This window comes from Manihot esculenta, chromosome 18 (genome assembly GCF_001659605.2).
Source record: "Manihot esculenta cultivar AM560-2 chromosome 18, M.esculenta_v8, whole genome shotgun sequence".
NCBI classification, from domain to species: Eukaryota; Viridiplantae; Streptophyta; class Magnoliopsida; order Malpighiales; family Euphorbiaceae; genus Manihot; species Manihot esculenta.
Window position 1 is genome coordinate 21,637,019 of NC_035178.2, and position 18,000 is coordinate 21,655,018.

General features: G+C 42.0%; 1 protein-coding gene and 1 pseudogene across 1 annotated transcript; both read left to right on the top strand.

The window, feature by feature from the left end:
• The first annotated feature begins 1,901 nt into the window (after window positions 1-1,901).
• LOC122722435 lies at window positions 1,902-3,832 on the top strand (annotated as a pseudogene).
• Window positions 3,782-16,303, top strand: LOC122722436 (polygalacturonase-like). Its single transcript, XM_043953134.1, has 6 exons — window positions 3,782-3,815; window positions 3,882-3,978; window positions 6,088-6,157; window positions 6,252-6,577; window positions 10,192-10,253; window positions 15,669-16,303. Exons 1-6 carry the CDS (start codon window positions 3,782-3,784, stop codon window positions 16,178-16,180), a joined length of 1,101 nt encoding a protein of 366 aa, XP_043809069.1. The 3' UTR covers window positions 16,181-16,303.
• The last annotated feature ends 1,697 nt before the right edge of the window (window positions 16,304-18,000 follow it).

The window sequence follows — 18,000 nt, forward strand, 5'->3', positions numbered from 1 at the left end:
CTATTAGCCGGCGATATCCCTGATCAAGCAAACGATCACATCATCATTGGATTATCAGAAAATGCTATATTTATCTCTGTCTTCTTACAGTATTAAGGAGAACGACCAGGAGGCAAAGGTACGATGTTCTTTTATACTGTTCAAGTTATGAGCAATTCCTTCTCCTCGCTTTCTCTTTCAGGCTTATTGAGTTGAGCGTCGGAGTGGGCTGCCGTGGGCACCCATCACCTCACGTTCTCATTCTTGCAGGTTTAACCAATAACAGCACAGCTCTATTTTCCGACTGCATCACCAAGCTAGCCCGGGTGCTCGTTGGTCAATAAGCTCAAAGTTTTGGAATAAAATGCACAAGCTCTTATCACATCGACATATTGTCGAATCCCGTGAATATGTGCGTCGCCTATTTTGCTTTTCATTTTAGCTCACTTTGTGTCACTGCACGACTATTGAGGCGTTGAAATCTCTTCGTGAAAAATACATTTTCTCATTAGGTTTTTTTTAACGTCTTTAAATTTTTTTTTATTGCATGCTAAGGGCAATTTTCAAAAGATTCAAGGACCGATTATGAATTTAGAAGGTACATGGCACTAATTTTATGAAAATAGAATTCTGTGAAGCGAATAAATCTACCCGTGCTATGATTTAGGATCTACTCAAGCATCATCACTTAAAATCTCTTCAAGAAAGGAAGTCACTGTGAGTATTTGTCACGATTAATCGTTGCTCCGTTTCCTTTCTTTAAAAGGAAACGTGACGCGGCTCATAAAAGTGCATGCGATTTCTACTTATGTGAATTCTATTTTTTTTATGCAATTTTGGAATATTGCACGGTGCGAGACAAATGAAAATCTACTATTGGCGTTGGAGGGTGCTTGTCATGAACAGTAAGAAATCGCTATATCAGTATGAAAGGCTTAGACGTAAAGATAAGTTTTGCTGCAAACGAATGAAAAACAAGACAATATCTACTTATAGGTTAGACGTTAGTCGGTATTTCTCTGTTATGCTTTTTATTAAAAAGCGACAAAACAATTTCCAATAATAGAACAAAAGTTTACAAGTAAATAACTTCCCTCCGTTATAAAATCCGGTAACTTTAGATAATTGCTTAGATATAAAGCTTTTGCAAACAAGGAGAAATCCATTTAATTTGCCGCGCATTTTACGAAAGAACTTAGAAAAAAAAGGCTTCATGAAGATGACGACCTGGAGACGTATTCCCTGACATCTTTGCTTTATTGTTGTTTTTGCTTGGTAGAGTCAATCTTGCCGTATTTGATGTGAAAAATTATGGTGGAATAACAGCACAGCTCTTATTTTCCGACTGCATCACCAAGCTAGCCCGGGTGCTCGTTGGTCAATAAGCTCAAAGTTTTTGGAATAAAAAATGCACAAGTTCTATCACATCGAATATTGTCGAATCCGTGAATATGTGCGTCCCTATTTTGCTTTTCATTTTAGCTCACTTTGTGTCACTGCACGACATATTGAGCGTTGAAATCTCTTCGGTGGAAAAATACATTTTTCTCATTAGGTTTTTTTAACGTCTTTAAATTTTTTTTTATTGCATGCTAAGGGCAATTTCAAAGATCAAGGACGATTATTGAATTTAGAAGGTACATGGAACTAATTTTTATGAAATAGAATATTCTGTGAAGCGAATAAATCTACCCGTGCTATGATTTAGGATCTACTCAAGCATCATCACTTATAAATTCTCTTCAAGAAAGGAAGTCACTGTGAGTATTGTTCACGATTAATCGTTGCTCCGTTCCTTTTCTTTAAAAGGAAACGTGACGCGGGTCATAAAAAGTGCATGCGATTTCTACTTATGTGAATTCTATTTTTTTTTATGCAATATTTTGGAATATTGCACGGTGCGAGACAAATGAAAATCTACTATGGCGTTGGAGGGTGCTTGTCATGAACAAGTAAGAAATCGCTATATCAGTATGAAAGGCTTAGACGTAAAGATAAGTTTTGCTGCAAACGAATGAAAAACAAGACAATATCTACTTATAGGTTAGACGTTAGTCGGTTATTTCTCTGTTATGCTTTTTATTAAAAAGCGACAAAACAATTTCCAATAATAGAACAAAAGTTACAAGTAAATAACTTCCCTCCGTTATAAAATCCGGTAACTTTAGATATTGCTTAGATATAAAAGCTTTTGCAAACAAGGAGAAATCCATTCTAATTTGCCGCGGCATTTTACGAAAGAACTTAGAAAAGAAAAGGCTTCATGAAGATGACGACCCTGGAGACGTATTTTTCCCTGACATCTTTGCTATTATTGTTGTTGTTTTGCTGGTAGAGTTCCAATCTGCCGTATTTGATGTGAAAAATTATGGTGGTAAAGCCGATGGCAAGTCAGATATTAGCAAGGTGTGCTGACGATTCCTAATTTTTTAATTTCGCCGTGATTTCTTATACCTCATTTTAACTGAACTTTCATCTCCCTTTTTTTTTCCTTTTCAGGCATTATTGGGCGCGTGGAAAGAGGCTTGTTCAGCAAAGGGTTCCAACATAGTTGTAGTACCCAAAGGAACATATTCCATAGGTTTAACTGACTTAAATGGTCCATGCAAGGGAGCCATGGAGCTTCAAGTCCAAGGAACCTTATTGGCACCGATAACCCTAGCAGTTATGCCAAGGACAGCTGGATTACTTTTGCATACATTGATCAATTCAAATTATCCGGTGGTGGAACCTTCGACGGACAAGGGCAAGTGGCTTGGAAGCAAAATAACTGCGGTCGAAATCCAAAATGCAAGAGACTTCCAGTTGTAAGTTTAATTGAATCGTATATTGTGCATGTATCATACTGCTTTGTAAGATGATTAATAACGTTTCCTTTATGTGCTTCTTGTCCCTTTAAAAACACGCCAGAGCTTGCGGTTTGACTTCATCACCAACAGCGTAGTTTAGGACGTAACATCGCTCGATAGTAAGAATTTCCATGTCAATCTTCTAGGTGGCAAAAACCTTACTTTCGATCGCTTCACGATCACTGCACCAGGAGATAGCGTCAATACAGATGGAATTCACATCGGGCATTCAAACGGGATCAACATTATTAATTCAAATATTGCCACCGGCGATGACTGCATCTCCATTGGTGGTGCCAGCGAACAAATAAGGATCACAAACGTACGATGTGGACATGGACATGGCATTAGCGTGGGAAGTTTAGGGAAGACCACTGATGAATTTGTCTCTGGAATTTTCGTAAGGAACTGCACCTTCTATGACACCGACAATGGAGTGAGAATTAAGACATGGCCGGCATTACATGGTGGCATGGCCTCTGATATGCATTTCGAGGATATTATGATGAAAAATGTCCGCAACCCTATCATTATAGATCAAATGTACTGCCCATGGAATCAGTGCAATCCAAAGGTAACGCGAAAAGAAATGAAAATGAAAGAGTCTCTTAATGCATTTTCCGTGGACAAATCTGCCCGCAACATGAAATTTCTGTAACCCTTTGCCGTTTCTGATGTTTGTTTCAGCTTCCGTCAAAAGTTAAGATCTCCAACGTCACCTTCAAGAATATTAGGGGCTCTTCAGCGACCGCAGTAGCTGTTCGACTTAATTGCAGCAGCAGTTTTCCATGCCAGAAGGTCGAGGTCGCTGACATTAACTTGACGTACGGAGGAAAGGAAGGCCCTGTAAAATCCTTGTGTGCAAATGTTAAACCCACACTTAAGGGAAAATTGACTCCAACCATTTGCTAGTATTGTCAACGCTCAAACCTCGCAGCTCCTAGCCGCGATACATGGATTATCGAGGAGATGAGCATATTTCAAGTTGTAAGTTTTACCAAATAAAACGAGACACTTCAAAGTTTCCTTTTATATAGGTTACTGCGTGGGTAGACGGCCAAGATACTCGCATGTTGCTCTTTGTCTTTTTTGTTTTTCCATTTTCTATTCAATCTGCTCGCTCACTCGTCGGGTTTCGCCTCGTCGTGCGGTGATTAAACTGACAACAGAAAACATGAGATTACAGTCGAAGGCAGTTTGGCCAAGTTTCGACCCTAGAAAAAATTATTCTGTCCGAATTTTCAGGCTTTTTATAGATTTTTCGTACAGTTTTGAACGTTATTTTCATCACGATAGAGTAATCGTATTAAAATTTCCACTCAAAGGCACACATTGTCCATGAGAAGAAAAGATATGCGTATTCTTTGGTGCTGAACTCAATTTGATGCTAGATTTACACAATCCACTCCCTAAAGAATTTGTTGAGTTTCGTTGCACAGTGCGGTGATGAAATCGACAAAAGAAAATTTAACACTACAGCATATCATGAACTCCTTCAGCGTAATCCAATGTAATGGATGCGATGCAACGCAACATTTTCGGCTCAAATGAGAAAAGAAACTGGGCCGCGGGAAACAAAATGCGGTTTTTTTAGAAAGGTTTGCGAAATAAGAGACTCATGAAATTAGGGCTGCTCATTTAAAACTTATTATCGGGAACCTAAGAAACTCGTTTAATAAAAACTTATTCATTTGATGGGTCGAGGTGCTGTGAGAATTTCAACACATAATAGGTCCACGTGATGCTGCACAAGGGTCGCCCAAAGAAAGGCATGAGTTGTCAACACATAATAGGTCCACGTGGCAAGATCTGATGAGTGGGTAGCGCGGCCCCACTCTAGGAAAGGAAGGCCCGCACACCTCAACACCCTGTTTATTAGCATAACTGGCCCTCCCCTGGATAAGATGAGTCTCGGCACAAAGTTATCATTATCAGGCACAGTCCCGCGTATACCCATTATGGCTATAGTCGCGGGATCACCGACCTATTAGCCGGCGATATCCCTGATCAAGCAAACGATCACATCATCATTGGATTATCAGAAAATGCTATATTTATCTCTGTCTTCTTACAGTATTAAAGGAGAACGACCAGAGAGGCAAAGGTACGATGTTCTTTTATACTGTTCAAGTTATGAGCAATTCCTTTCTCTCGCTTTTCTCTTCAGGCTTATTGAGTTGAGCGTCGGAGTGGCTGCCGTGGGCACCCATCACCTCACGTTCTCATTCTTGCAGGTTTAACCAATAACAGCACAGCTCTATTTTCCGACTGCATCACCAAGCTAGCCCGGGTGCTCGTTGGTCAATAAGCTCAAAGTTTTGGAATAAAAAATGCACAAGCTCTATCACATCGACATATTGTCGAATCCCGTGAATATGTGCGTCGCCTATTTTGCTTTTCATTTTAGCTCACTTTGTGTCACTGCACGACATATTGAGGCGTTGAAATCTCTTCGGTGAAAAATACATTTTCTCATTAGGTTTTTTTAACGTCTTTAAATTTTTTTTTATTGCATGCTAAGGGCAATTTTCAAAAGATTCAAGGACCGATTATGAATTTAGAAGGTACATGGCACTAATTTTATGAAAATAGAATATTCTGTGAAGCGAATAAATCTACCCGTGCTATGATTTAGGATCTACTCAAGCATCATCACTTAAAATCTCTTCAAGAAAGGAAGTCACTGTGAGTATGTGTCACGATTAATCGTTGCTCCGTTTCCTTTTCTTTAAAAGGAAACGTGACGCGGCTCATAAAAAGTGCATGCGATTTCTACTTATGTGAATTCTATTTTTTTTATGCAATATTTTGGAATATTGCACGGTGCGAGACAAATGAAAATCTACTATTGGCGTTGGAGGGTGCTTGTCATGAACAAGTAAGAAATCGCTATATCAGTATGAAAGGCTTAGACGTAAAGATAAGTTTTGCTGCAAACGAATGAAAAACAAGACAATATCTACTTATAGGTTAGACGTTAGTCGGTATTTCTCTGTTATGCTTTTTATTAAAAAGCGACAAAACAATTTCCAATAATAGAACAAAAGTTACAAGTAAATAACTTCCCTCCGTTATAAAATCCGGTAACTTTAGATAATTGCTTAGATATAAAAGCTTTTGCAAACAAGGAGAAATCCATTCTAATTTGCCGCGCATTTTACGAAAGAACTTAGAAAAGAAAAGGCTTCATGAAGATGACGACCCTGGAGACGTATTTTTCCCTGACATCTTTGCTATTATTGTTTGTTTTTGCTGGTAGAGTTCAATCTGCCGTATTTGATGTGAAAAATTATGGTGGTAAAGCCGATGGCAAGTCAGATATTAGCAAGGTGTGCTGACGATTCCTAATTTTTAATTTCGCCGTGATTTTCTTATACCTCATTTTAACTGAACTTTCATCTCCCTTTTTTTTTTCCTTTTCAGGCATTATTGGGCGCGTGGAAAGAGGCTTGTTCAGCAAAGGGTTCCAACATAGTTGTAGTACCCAAAGGAACATATTCCATAGGTTTAACTGACTTAAATGGTCCATGCAAGGGAGCCATGGAGCTTCAAGTCCAAGGAACCTTATTGGCACCGATAAACCCTAGCAGTTATGCCAAGGACAGCTGGATTACTTTTGCATACATTGATCAATTCAAATTATCCGGTGGTGGAACCTTCGACGGACAAGGGCAAGTGGCTTGGAAGCAAAATAACTGCGGTCGAAATCCAAAATGCAAGAGACTTCCAGTTGTAAGTTTAATTGAATCGTATATTGTGCATGTATCATACTGCTTTGTAAGATGATTAATAACGTTTCCTTTATGTGCTTCTTTGTAACGACCCGGAAACCGGTACCCCTCTGTAACGGCCCGAACCATCACTGGCACTAGGATCCAGATCGGCTTAAGGCCGCCGGGACCCGTAGCAAGCCGACTATACTCTCTGTGTACCTGATAAATCCCATACATGATACAAAGATACTCAACAATCCTGTAAAACTCTGTAGGCTTAACTACTGCTACTCAGATATATCAATCTGAAATGGCCCTCAGGGCCTATACCAGGGACTACTATCTGCTGTGGATCAAGGGATTGAAACCCTTTTACTCTGTAACACAATCCACTGGTATCACATCAAAGCCATACATTAAGCCTAACTCACACATTTCTCATCAAGAAACGTAAAACAGGATTCATGTACAAGGGATTAATCATACATCACACTATAGCAATGATACTAGGAAAAGCACAAGTCTATCCAGTATACGACAGTACATATCTATACATTACATTACATTACTACTACTCTTTTAATTACATCATGTCCACTACGCTATTACAACATACATTCAAGCACAACTTTCCTCTGTACTCTTGCTGACTTTGACTTCCCATAGTTATCTCAGAACCTGCAAAACTGGGGTTAAGGGAGTGGGATGAGCTCTATAGCCCAGTGAGGAGGAACAGTAAAACAGTTCATTAATTACATGTTATCATGAAATGCGCCACATCACAAACAAATCATCAAACGGATGAACTTGTCACCTATAGCCCCCTACTATAAACAAATACCCTACTTGCTAGGGAGGCAGAGCCATCACCTAGACTTCTATACCCAACTGTGCTAGGGAGGTAGAACCATCACCCAGTCTTCTCTGTACTGTATCATATCACAACAAATCCAATAATGCTAGGGAGGCGGAGCCATCACCCAGTCTTCTCTTATGCTGTATGTCTATCTGTAACTGAGTACCAGGAGCGACCTGGACTATCCAGGAGCGACCTGGAATGGCTATCTCATGCCATATCTCTGTAGTAGTATCTTATCTCATGTCAAGGGCTAAGGATCATCCAACGTTCATCCACACCACAACAACAACTTATGCAATGCATCAAATTCGTGGATTCTAATGCAATACAACCTATTACATAACATGGCATTTTATGATGCATGGATCATGCTAGAATCGTGTCATTTCTCAAAATAAAATATTCAGTTTAGTTCCACTCACCTCTAGCCAATGCTGGCTAACTCTGGGCCAACTCTAACTCTGGAGCCTCCTCGGTTCCTCGGTCCAATCCTACACAGATGGACATAAATGAGGTACCAAACATACTCTAACATAACTAGGAACATCTCTCCAAAAACCCTCTAAAACATCACAAAACATGCATGCAAAACAAGCAAAGGAAGGCTGGACAGGGCACCTTCGGCAGCACCTTCGGCGGCCGAATGTCTCCTCCAGAGACGAAAGTCAGGCATGTTCGGCGGCCTAACTTGGACTTTCGGGGGCCGAACCTGAGTTTAGCCAGAACTCAGTTTCGTGCACAAGGACGCCTGCCAGTCCCTCCATCACCTGTTCAGACCTCAACACATGCATTTAACCCTTCTAAAACATGCATAAACACTTCAACAAGCCTAAGGGAGCTTCAAATAACTTTAAACTCCAACAAACAAGCTCACAAGACACACATCAAACATAAAGGATTCATAAACCCTATGATGCACATCTCATGCAAACTCATGCCTAGCTCCCTTTTCCCTTTACAACACTCATAAAAACATCAGAAGAACCATGGATCAACACTTACCTCTTGAAGAACAAAGGCTGAGATTATCCAAACTCAAAGATATGGAGAAACCAAGTTTCAAAAGCTTCAAACTCCAAAACCTTGTTTCAAGCTCACAACTCTTCAAAACAAGGGTAAAACTCATAAAAACCATGAAAGATTTGAAGAAAAACCATGAAAATACTTTAAGGAGATCAAGACCTCACCTAGGTCAGAAGGAGAGAAGAAACCTCCTCCTTTTTCTGCCACTCGGTGCACTTATAGATGAGCAACCGCCTCAGGTTCGGCTGCCGAATCGCATGCAAAACTATGCAACTTTCGGGGGCCGAACATAACCTTCGGGGGCCGAACATTGGGCACTTTAGGCGGCCGAACTTAACCTTAGGGGGCCGAACATTGGGCACTTTAGGCGGCCGAACTTAACCTTAGGGGGCCGAACATGGCAAAATGCCTCCTTGGCCATATCTCTTCAAAACTCAATCCTTTTCTACGCTAAACCTTTAAAACACTTGCACATATTTTAGAAAACTTTCTCTTACCCTTCCAGAGACCTCTGACATCCTCGAACTCCCCCGGATGGTAGGAATTCCGATGTCTGAATCTAGCCGGGTATTACATTCTTCCCTCCTTTAAAAACATTCGTCCTCGAATGTTAAAACAACAACAAGAAACATACAGGGAAACAAGAAGAAAGCCTACCATCGGTCTCTACGACGAGACACAGATTCCCCTGGAGTAAAACTCTCGGGTTGGCTATACTGTCTGACTTTGCTGACCCTTCACTGCTTAAGCTGTGTCTACACTGAGTGTTTACCACTCTTGCTTGTACACAAACGACCTGACTCTTTCATATGACTACTAACTTTTCTTTTCTTTGCCTTTTCTCAGCTTATTCGCACTCCTCCTCTGGTTATACTAACCTGTACTTCTGACTACGGATCTTCCTTTCTCTTTGATGCTTCTCGGCTTTATAACTCTACGGAAATGCTAGATGACTTGGCTATCACGTTCTCTCTCTCTACTTACTTTCAATGTTATATTGTGACACATCACAATGAAACAGACATGCCCTGAAATTGCACTCAGCTTACAGAACTTGACCTCTATGCCATGTTCTCTGAAAATCTACAACATTTCGTAGATATCGGGCATGCTTCTCTGTTTCTCTAAACTATTCTACGATTTTGCTGCGCACTCTGATCCTTGCCCGTCTTTATTCTTCTTTACTATACTGGCTTCTTCTCTTTTGATCCCTTTTTTAACTACACTGGACTATCTCTAGCGCTCTAGCTCTCTAGCTCTCTAGCTATCTGTTTCTGTAGGATAACTTGAAAAGCAACTTCTGACTGAGGGCAGCTAACATCTCATCTGCCTCACCTAGGACATACTGTCTTGTATACTCAGAGTCGCTGAGCAGTTTTACCCCTTACCTCTGGTTTAGACTCTTCACTATCATAAAGATCTCACCTCTACGCAACTGCTAAATTGACTTTTCTCTAACTGACTTTGGCCATATAGTTCCCAACTCTTAGATCTATTATGGAAAACAACCAGCTTCTACTGGTCCTATAGATCATCCATTCTGCATGGGAACACCTGTCCTTGGTAGTGATTTTGTGCAACTAGTCACAGTTGTGACAAAATCTCAAGGTTTCATCCTTCGTTTCTCACAACGATACTGGAACACTCCAGGGTGTAGTACTAAGTCGGATAGAAGCCTTTACTACCAAGTGCACATTGTTCTACTATCTCTCTTCAGTCTGTAACTGCTTTTCTAGCTCTTATAGGTTTCAACTCTTACATGCTACAGGTATCATTCCAAAGGAAAAGGTGAAGATACATCTAGTCTCAACTCCACTGGGTTTACTAATGGTAAACCTGTTAACTCGTCTGGAATAACATCTAACACTCTTTCTCTTTTCCTATCTATGAATACTGAGGCTGGTTCCCTGACCTGGCTATGCGCTCAAACAAGAGCAAGAAAACTCCTGACTAACTTCCCTAACGAATTCACGAGCCTGTAGGGTTGATATCAAACTGCTGGGTATGCTAAACTGTCCCCCTCTAAGGACTAACTCTGACCCATCCGAGCCTCTGAACTCTGACCTGTCCTACCTTGTCTTTGCAGACGTAGGTAGTACCTCGAGTAGCTAGCCAATCCGCCCTAGGTTGACATCATCAGTCACCCCTAGAACCATAAGGTCAGCTGGACGGCATCTACTACTCTCACCAAACTCTGAACTGAACCGACAGACTGACTCTGCCATAGATGGATCACACTCTTGGGCCCTCTGACCCAAAGAGAACACTCTAAGCCAGAAGTTATCAACCCCTCCTCTATTTATGGCTCTCACAACAACAGGGAAAGAAACATCAGGGTCCACTATAACCTACACATCTTAACACCCTCAAGTGAACGTATTTGACGTCACCGTGTTCAATGTGTTAACCGCCTACTAAGTCAGGATGAAGATCCAAGCTAAAGCTAACGAATCTTCCTTCGGGAACCGACCAAAGAAAAGGAGAACTCTCTTCTCCTGCGTCAACCACTGTCCTGAAACATGGCTAGAGCAACAGGCTGAGTTACACTACTCGAAGTCATCTGCTGGGACTGTGCCAATCTGGGCCGCAGTAGGACGCTCACAAAATATGAGTCCTTTCTGCTCGCATCTATACATGCCGTAGTCCCATACCATCAGACTACTTTTGTGTAACCTCCACGCCTCACGGATCCAGAACTATCTGAACTAAAGCTCACTCGCCATCTAATCCCAGACTAAACTGAAATCTCTTTCTAACCTTTCTTACTTTACATTTAGTCTATTATGTTCTTTCTCTGCTCTATCTTCTCTCATTTACTCTTTTCTTTCCTTACTTTTCTCTTACTTACTTTTATTCTTTTTCTTACTCTTCACTTTCTTTCGCTATTCTCTGCCTTCTTTCTTTACTTGAGGTCTACACTCAGAGATGAGAGATCACTCTCTCTCTACCTGGACTTCAAAGCCATACGGCTATAGCTCTCGAGCTTTTTCCTGGCTCACTAACATGTAGCGACTCACTCGTCTCTAAACCTTTATCTCTGACCTTTTGGCTCTGAACATCTAACTCTAGTACACTTTACTATTTTCACATCAACTGATATTCTATACACATTAGAACACTCAAAAGTGAGTTTACCTGGCACCACTGTGTTCCGTGTGTCTGTCTCTGGCTGATCCTGGGTGAAAATCCGAGCCGGAACTAACGGACGTCCACTGAAGGAACCTCCTGAAGAAGGGACTACCCCTCTTTCTCTACCTCTGCCCTGTACCGAGGCTGGAGCTTCTGGTGGCATTATATTGTCTGCGGATGTCTGTGGGAACTGTGCTGACATGACCGTAATGGGACACTCTCGTGCCATGTGCCCCTCCTGTCCGCACCTGAAACATGCTGTTGTCCCAGCCCGACATACACCTTTGTGCCTCCTACCGCACTTCACACATCTAGAACTATCCCAACCAGAACTCGAACCCTCGCGACAACCTATGCCAAACTTTACCCTATTCCAAAACTCCCTTTTCTTTGACCCTTTCAGGCCTCTCACTTTCTTTTTATTCTTTGCAGCAGCTTCACCCAAAGGAAAACGATCACTAGTCTCTGGGTCATTTTCTATACTCATGTTTTCTGTCTGCCCTGGCTGCTCACAGTCACTCGCTTTATGCTCCCTTGAGCTATCTGAACAAGCCCATCCTGCAAACTCTATAGCAAACTGTTCCCAGGATAAGTTTTCTACCCTCGGATCCACATATTGGGTGAACCATTCCCTTGCCTTCTCACATTTCAATGTAACCCCTGGCATCTGTATGGCTCTACTCTCATTAGCTCCCAACTCATCGGTTATCAGCTTAACCATTCTAAGATACTCAACAGGGTCATCACCAGTCTCAAATTTGGGAACATCCAACCTCAAATAAGCTATCATCTGCACCATACTTTCCCCAGGTGAACTAGGCTTGGGTGTTTGGACAATTGGGGCTACTGTTTCTCCTGGTGGTGGAGGAGGTGCAACATTCCCTGAGGTAGGGTTTGCTAAACTTGGATAACCAAAGAAGGGTGGAAACATGGTATACTGTGGATGTGGCGGTGGATATGGCGGATAAAAGGAAGGATAGGGCATAAAGGTGGGATATGGGTGATAACTAGGAAACTCTGATGTACCTCTCATCGGGTACTCTACCCCCCACTGGTAGGGTGGATACTGAGGTGGAACAAATCTCGAGGCCTGAGTGCCTCCTTGGGACTCACCCATATCTCCTCCCAACCCACTCCTGCCAAAGCTACCATCTCCACTCTGCTCATTCTCCTCTATTTCTCTCATACACACTGACATACCACTCTGGACAACTCCCCTTCTACTCTCATCATCAGACCTTCTAGGGTCCCTTGATGTACCTTCTCTGTTTATACTATCTGATGTTGCCCTTTGCAGAACGGGGAGATGAGCATCCATGTCCTCATCCTCCGGCGGAGCTCCTGTCAATCTAGCAGATCGACGAGTTCCTCTCATCCTGCCTCTGAAAAGCACAACATCACACAAAAATATCATCAAATGATCCATGTGAAAACACATGAATCCTCAGCACATATTAAATATATCAATACTGCACATGCAACTTATCATGGCATTTCACATCAACATGCAAAACAGGACTCCACATCCTATCCTAGTGGACATGATTTTAACTTATTGTGCTTTCCTTCCTATACAAGACAATACCTCTTTCCGATGTGGGATATCCCAACACACCGTACTTTTGAGGCCCTATGCTCTGATACCAATCTGTAACGACCCGGAAACCGGTACCCCTCTGTAACGGCCCGAACCATCACTGGCACTAGGATCCAGATCGGCTTAAGGCCGCCGGGACCCGTAGCAAGCCGACTATACTCTCTGTGTACCTGATAAATCCCATACATGATACAAAGATACTCAACAATCCTGTAAAACTCTGTAGGCTTAACTACTGCTACTCAGATATATCAATCTGAAATGGCCCTCAGGGCCTATACCAGGGACTACTATCTGCTGTGGATCAAGGGATTGAAACCCTTTTACTCTGTAACACAATCCACTGGTATCACATCAAAGCCATACATTAAGCCTAACTCACACATTTCTCATCAAGAAACGTAAAACAGGATTCATGTACAAGGGATTAATCATACATCACACTATAGCAATGATACTAGGAAAAGCACAAGTCTATCCAGTATACGACAGTACATATCTATACATTACATTACATTACTACTACTCTTTTAATTACATCATGTCCACTACGCTATTACAACATACATTCAAGCACAACTTTCCTCTGTACTCTTGCTGACTTTGACTTCCCATAGTTATCTCAGAACCTGCAAAACTGGGGTTAAGGGAGTGGGATGAGCTCTATAGCCCAGTGAGGAGGAACAGTAAAATAGTTCATTAATTACATGTTATCATGAAATGCGCCACATCACAAACAAATCATCAAACGGATGAACTTGTCACCTATAGCCCCCTACTATAAACAAATACCCTACTTGCTAGGGAGGCAGAGCCATCACCTAGACTTCTATACCCAACTGTGCTAGGGAGGTAGAACCATCACCCAGTCTTCTCTGTACTGTATCATATCACAACAAATCCAATAATGCTAGGGAGGCGGAGCCATCACCCAGTCTTCTCTTATGCTGTATGTCTATCTGTAACTGAGTACCAGGAGCGACCTGGACTATCCAGGAGCGACCTGGAATGGCTATCTCATGCCATATCTCTGTAGTAGTATCTTATCTCATGTCAAGGGCTAAGGATCATCCAACGTTCATCCACACCACAACAACAACTTATGCAATGCATCAAATTCGTGGATTCTAATGCAATACAACCTATTACATAACATGGCATTTTATGATGCATGGATCATGCTAGAATCGTGTCATTTCTCAAAATAAAATATTCAGTTTAGTTCCACTCACCTCTAGCCAATGCTGGCTAACTCTGGGCCAACTCTAACTCTGGAGCCTCCTCGGTTCCTCGGTCCAATCCTACACAGATGGACATAAATGAGGTACCAAACATACTCTAACATAACTAGGAACATCTCTCCAAAAACCCTCTAAAACATCACAAAACATGCATGCAAAACAAGCAAAGGAAGGCTGGACAGGGCACCTTCGGCAGCACCTTCGGCGGCCGAATGTCTCCTCCAGAGACGAAAGTCAGGCATGTTCGGCGGCCTAACTTGGACTTTCGGGGGCCGAACCTGAGTTTAGCCAGAACTCAGTTTCGTGCACAAGGACGCCTGCCAGTCCCTCCATCACCTGTTCAGACCTCAACACATGCATTTAACCCTTCTAAAACATGCATAAACACTTCAACAAGCCTAAGGGAGCTTCAAATAACTTTAAACTCCAACAAACAAGCTCACAAGACACACATCAAACATAAAGGATTCATAAACCCTATGATGCACATCTCATGCAAACTCATGCCTAGCTCCCTTTTCCCTTTACAACACTCATAAAAACATCAGAAGAACCATGGATCAACACTTACCTCTTGAAGAACAAAGGCTGAGATTATCCAAACTCAAAGATATGGAGAAACCAAGTTTCAAAAGCTTCAAACTCCAAAACCTTGTTTCAAGCTCACAACTCTTCAAAACAAGGGTAAAACTCATAAAAACCATGAAAGATTTGAAGAAAAACCATGAAAATACTTTAAGGAGATCAAGACCTCACCTAGGTCAGAAGGAGAGAAGAAACCTCCTCCTTTTTCTGCCACTCGGTGCACTTATAGATGAGCAACCGCCTCAGGTTCGGCTGCCGAATCGCATGCAAAACTATGCAACTTTCGGGGGCCGAACATAACCTTCGGGGGCCGAACATTGGGCACTTTAGGCGGCCGAACTTAACCTTAGGGGGCCGAACATTGGGCACTTTAGGCGGCCGAACTTAACCTTAGGGGGCCGAACATGGCAAAATGCCTCCTTGGCCATATCTCTTCAAAACTCAATCCTTTTCTACGCTAAACCTTTAAAACACTTGCACATATTTTAGAAAACTTTCTCTTACCCTTCCAGAGACCTCTGACATCCTCGAACTCCCCCGGATGGTAGGAATTCCGATGTCTGAATCTAGCCGGGTATTACATTCTTGTCCCTTTAAAAACACGCCAGAGCTTGCGGTTTGACTTCATCACCAACAGCGTAGTTTAGGACGTAACATCGCTCGATAGTAAGAATTTCCATGTCAATCTTCTAGGTGGCAAAAACCTTACTTTTGATCGCTTCACGATCACTGCACCAGGAGATAGCGTCAATACAGATGGAATTCACATCGGGCATTCAAACGGGATCAACATTATTAATTCAAATATTGCCACCGGCGATGACTGCATCTCCATTGGTGGTGCCAGCGAACAAATAAGGATCACAAACGTACGATGTGGACATGGACATGGCATTAGCGTGGGAAGTTTAGGGAAGACCACTGATGAATTTGTCTCTGGAATTTTCGTAAGGAACTGCACCTTCTATGACACCGACAATGGAGTGAGAATTAAGACATGGCCGGCATTACATGGTGGCATGGCCTCTGATATGCATTTCGAGGATATTATGATGAAAAATGTCCGCAACCCTATCATTATAGATCAAATGTACTGCCCATGGAATCAGTGCAATCCAAAGGTAACGCGAAAAGAAATGAAAATGAAAGAGTCTCTTAATGCATTGTCCGTGGACAAATCTGCCCGCAACATGAAATTTCTGTAACCCTTTGCCGTTTCTGATGTTTGTTTCAGCTTCCGTCAAAAGTTAAGATCTCCAACGTCACCTTCAAGAATATTAGGGGCTCTTCAGCGACCGCAGTAGCTGTTCGACTTAATTGCAGCAGCAGTTTTCCATGCCAGAAGGTCGAGGTCGCTGACATTAACTTGACGTACGGAGGAAAGGAAGGCCCTGTAAAATCCTTGTGTGCAAATGTTAAACCCACACTTAAGGGAAAATTGACTCCAACCATTTGCTAGTATTGTCAACGCTCAAACCTCGCAGCTCCTAGCCGCGATACATGGATTATCGAGGAGATGAGCATATTTCAAGTTGTAAGTTTTACCAAATAAAACGAGACACTTCAAAGTTTCCTTTTATATAGGTTACTGCGTGGGTAGACGGCCAAGATACTCGCATGTTGCTCTTTGTCTTTTTTGTTTTTCCATTTTCTATTCAATCTGCTCGCTCACTCGTCGGGTTTCGCCTCGTCGTGCGGTGATTAAACTGACAACAGAAAACATGAGATTACAGTCGAAGGCAGTTTGGCCAAGTTTCGACCCTAGAAAAAATTATTCTGTCCGAATTTTCAGGCTTTTTATAGATTTTTCGTACAGTTTTGAACGTTATTTTCATCACGATAGAGTAATCGTATTAAAATTTCCACTCAAAGGCACACATTGTCCATGAGAAGAAAAGATATGCGTATTCTTTGGTGCTGAACTCAATTTGATGCTAGATTTACACAATCCACTCCCTAAAGAATTTGTTGAGTTTCGTTGCACAGTGCGGTGATGAAATCGACAAAAGAAAATTTAACACTACAGCATATCATGAACTCCTTCAGCGTAATCCAATGTAATGGATGCGATGCAACGCAACATTTTCGGCTCAAATGAGAAAAGAAACTGGGCCGCGGGAAACAAAATGCGGTTTTTTTAGAAAGGTTTGCGAAATAAGAGACTCATGAAATTAGGGCTGCTCATTTAAAACTTATTATCGGGAACCTAAGAAACTCGTTTAATAAAAACTTATTCATTTGATGGGTCGAGGTGCTGTGAGAATTTCAACACATAATAGGTCCACGTGATGCTGCACAAGGGTCGCCCAAAGAAAGGCATGAGTTGTCAACACATAATAGGTCCACGTGGCAAGATCTGATGAGTGGGTAGCGCGGCCCCACTCTAGGAAAGGAAGGCCCGCACACCTCAACACCCTGTTTATTAGCATAACTGGCCCTCCCCTGGATAAGATGAGTCTCGGCACAAAGTTATCATTATCAGGCACAGTCCCGCGTATACCCATTATGGCTATAGTCGCGGGATCACCGACCTATTAGCCGGCGATATCCCTGATCAAGCAAACGATCACATCATCATTGGATTATCAGAAAATGCTATATTTATCTCTGTCTTCTTACAGTATTAAAGGAGAACGACCAGAGAGGCAAAGGTACGATGTTCTTTTATACTGTTCAAGTTATGAGCAATTCCTTTCTCTCGCTTTTCTCTTCAGGCTTATTGAGTTGAGCGTCGGAGTGGCTGCCGTGGGCACCCATCACCTCACGTTCTCATTCTTGCAGGTTTAACCAATAACAGCACAGCTCTATTTTCCGACTGCATCACCAAGCTAGCCCGGGTACTCGTTGGTCAATAAGCTCAAAGTTTTGGAATAAAAAATGCACAAGCTCTATCACATCGACATATTGTCGAACCCCGTGAATATGTGCGTCGCCTATTTTGCTTTTCATTTTAGCTCACTTTGTGTCACTGCACGACATATTGAGGCGTTGAAATCTCTTCGGTGAAAAATACATTTTCTCATTA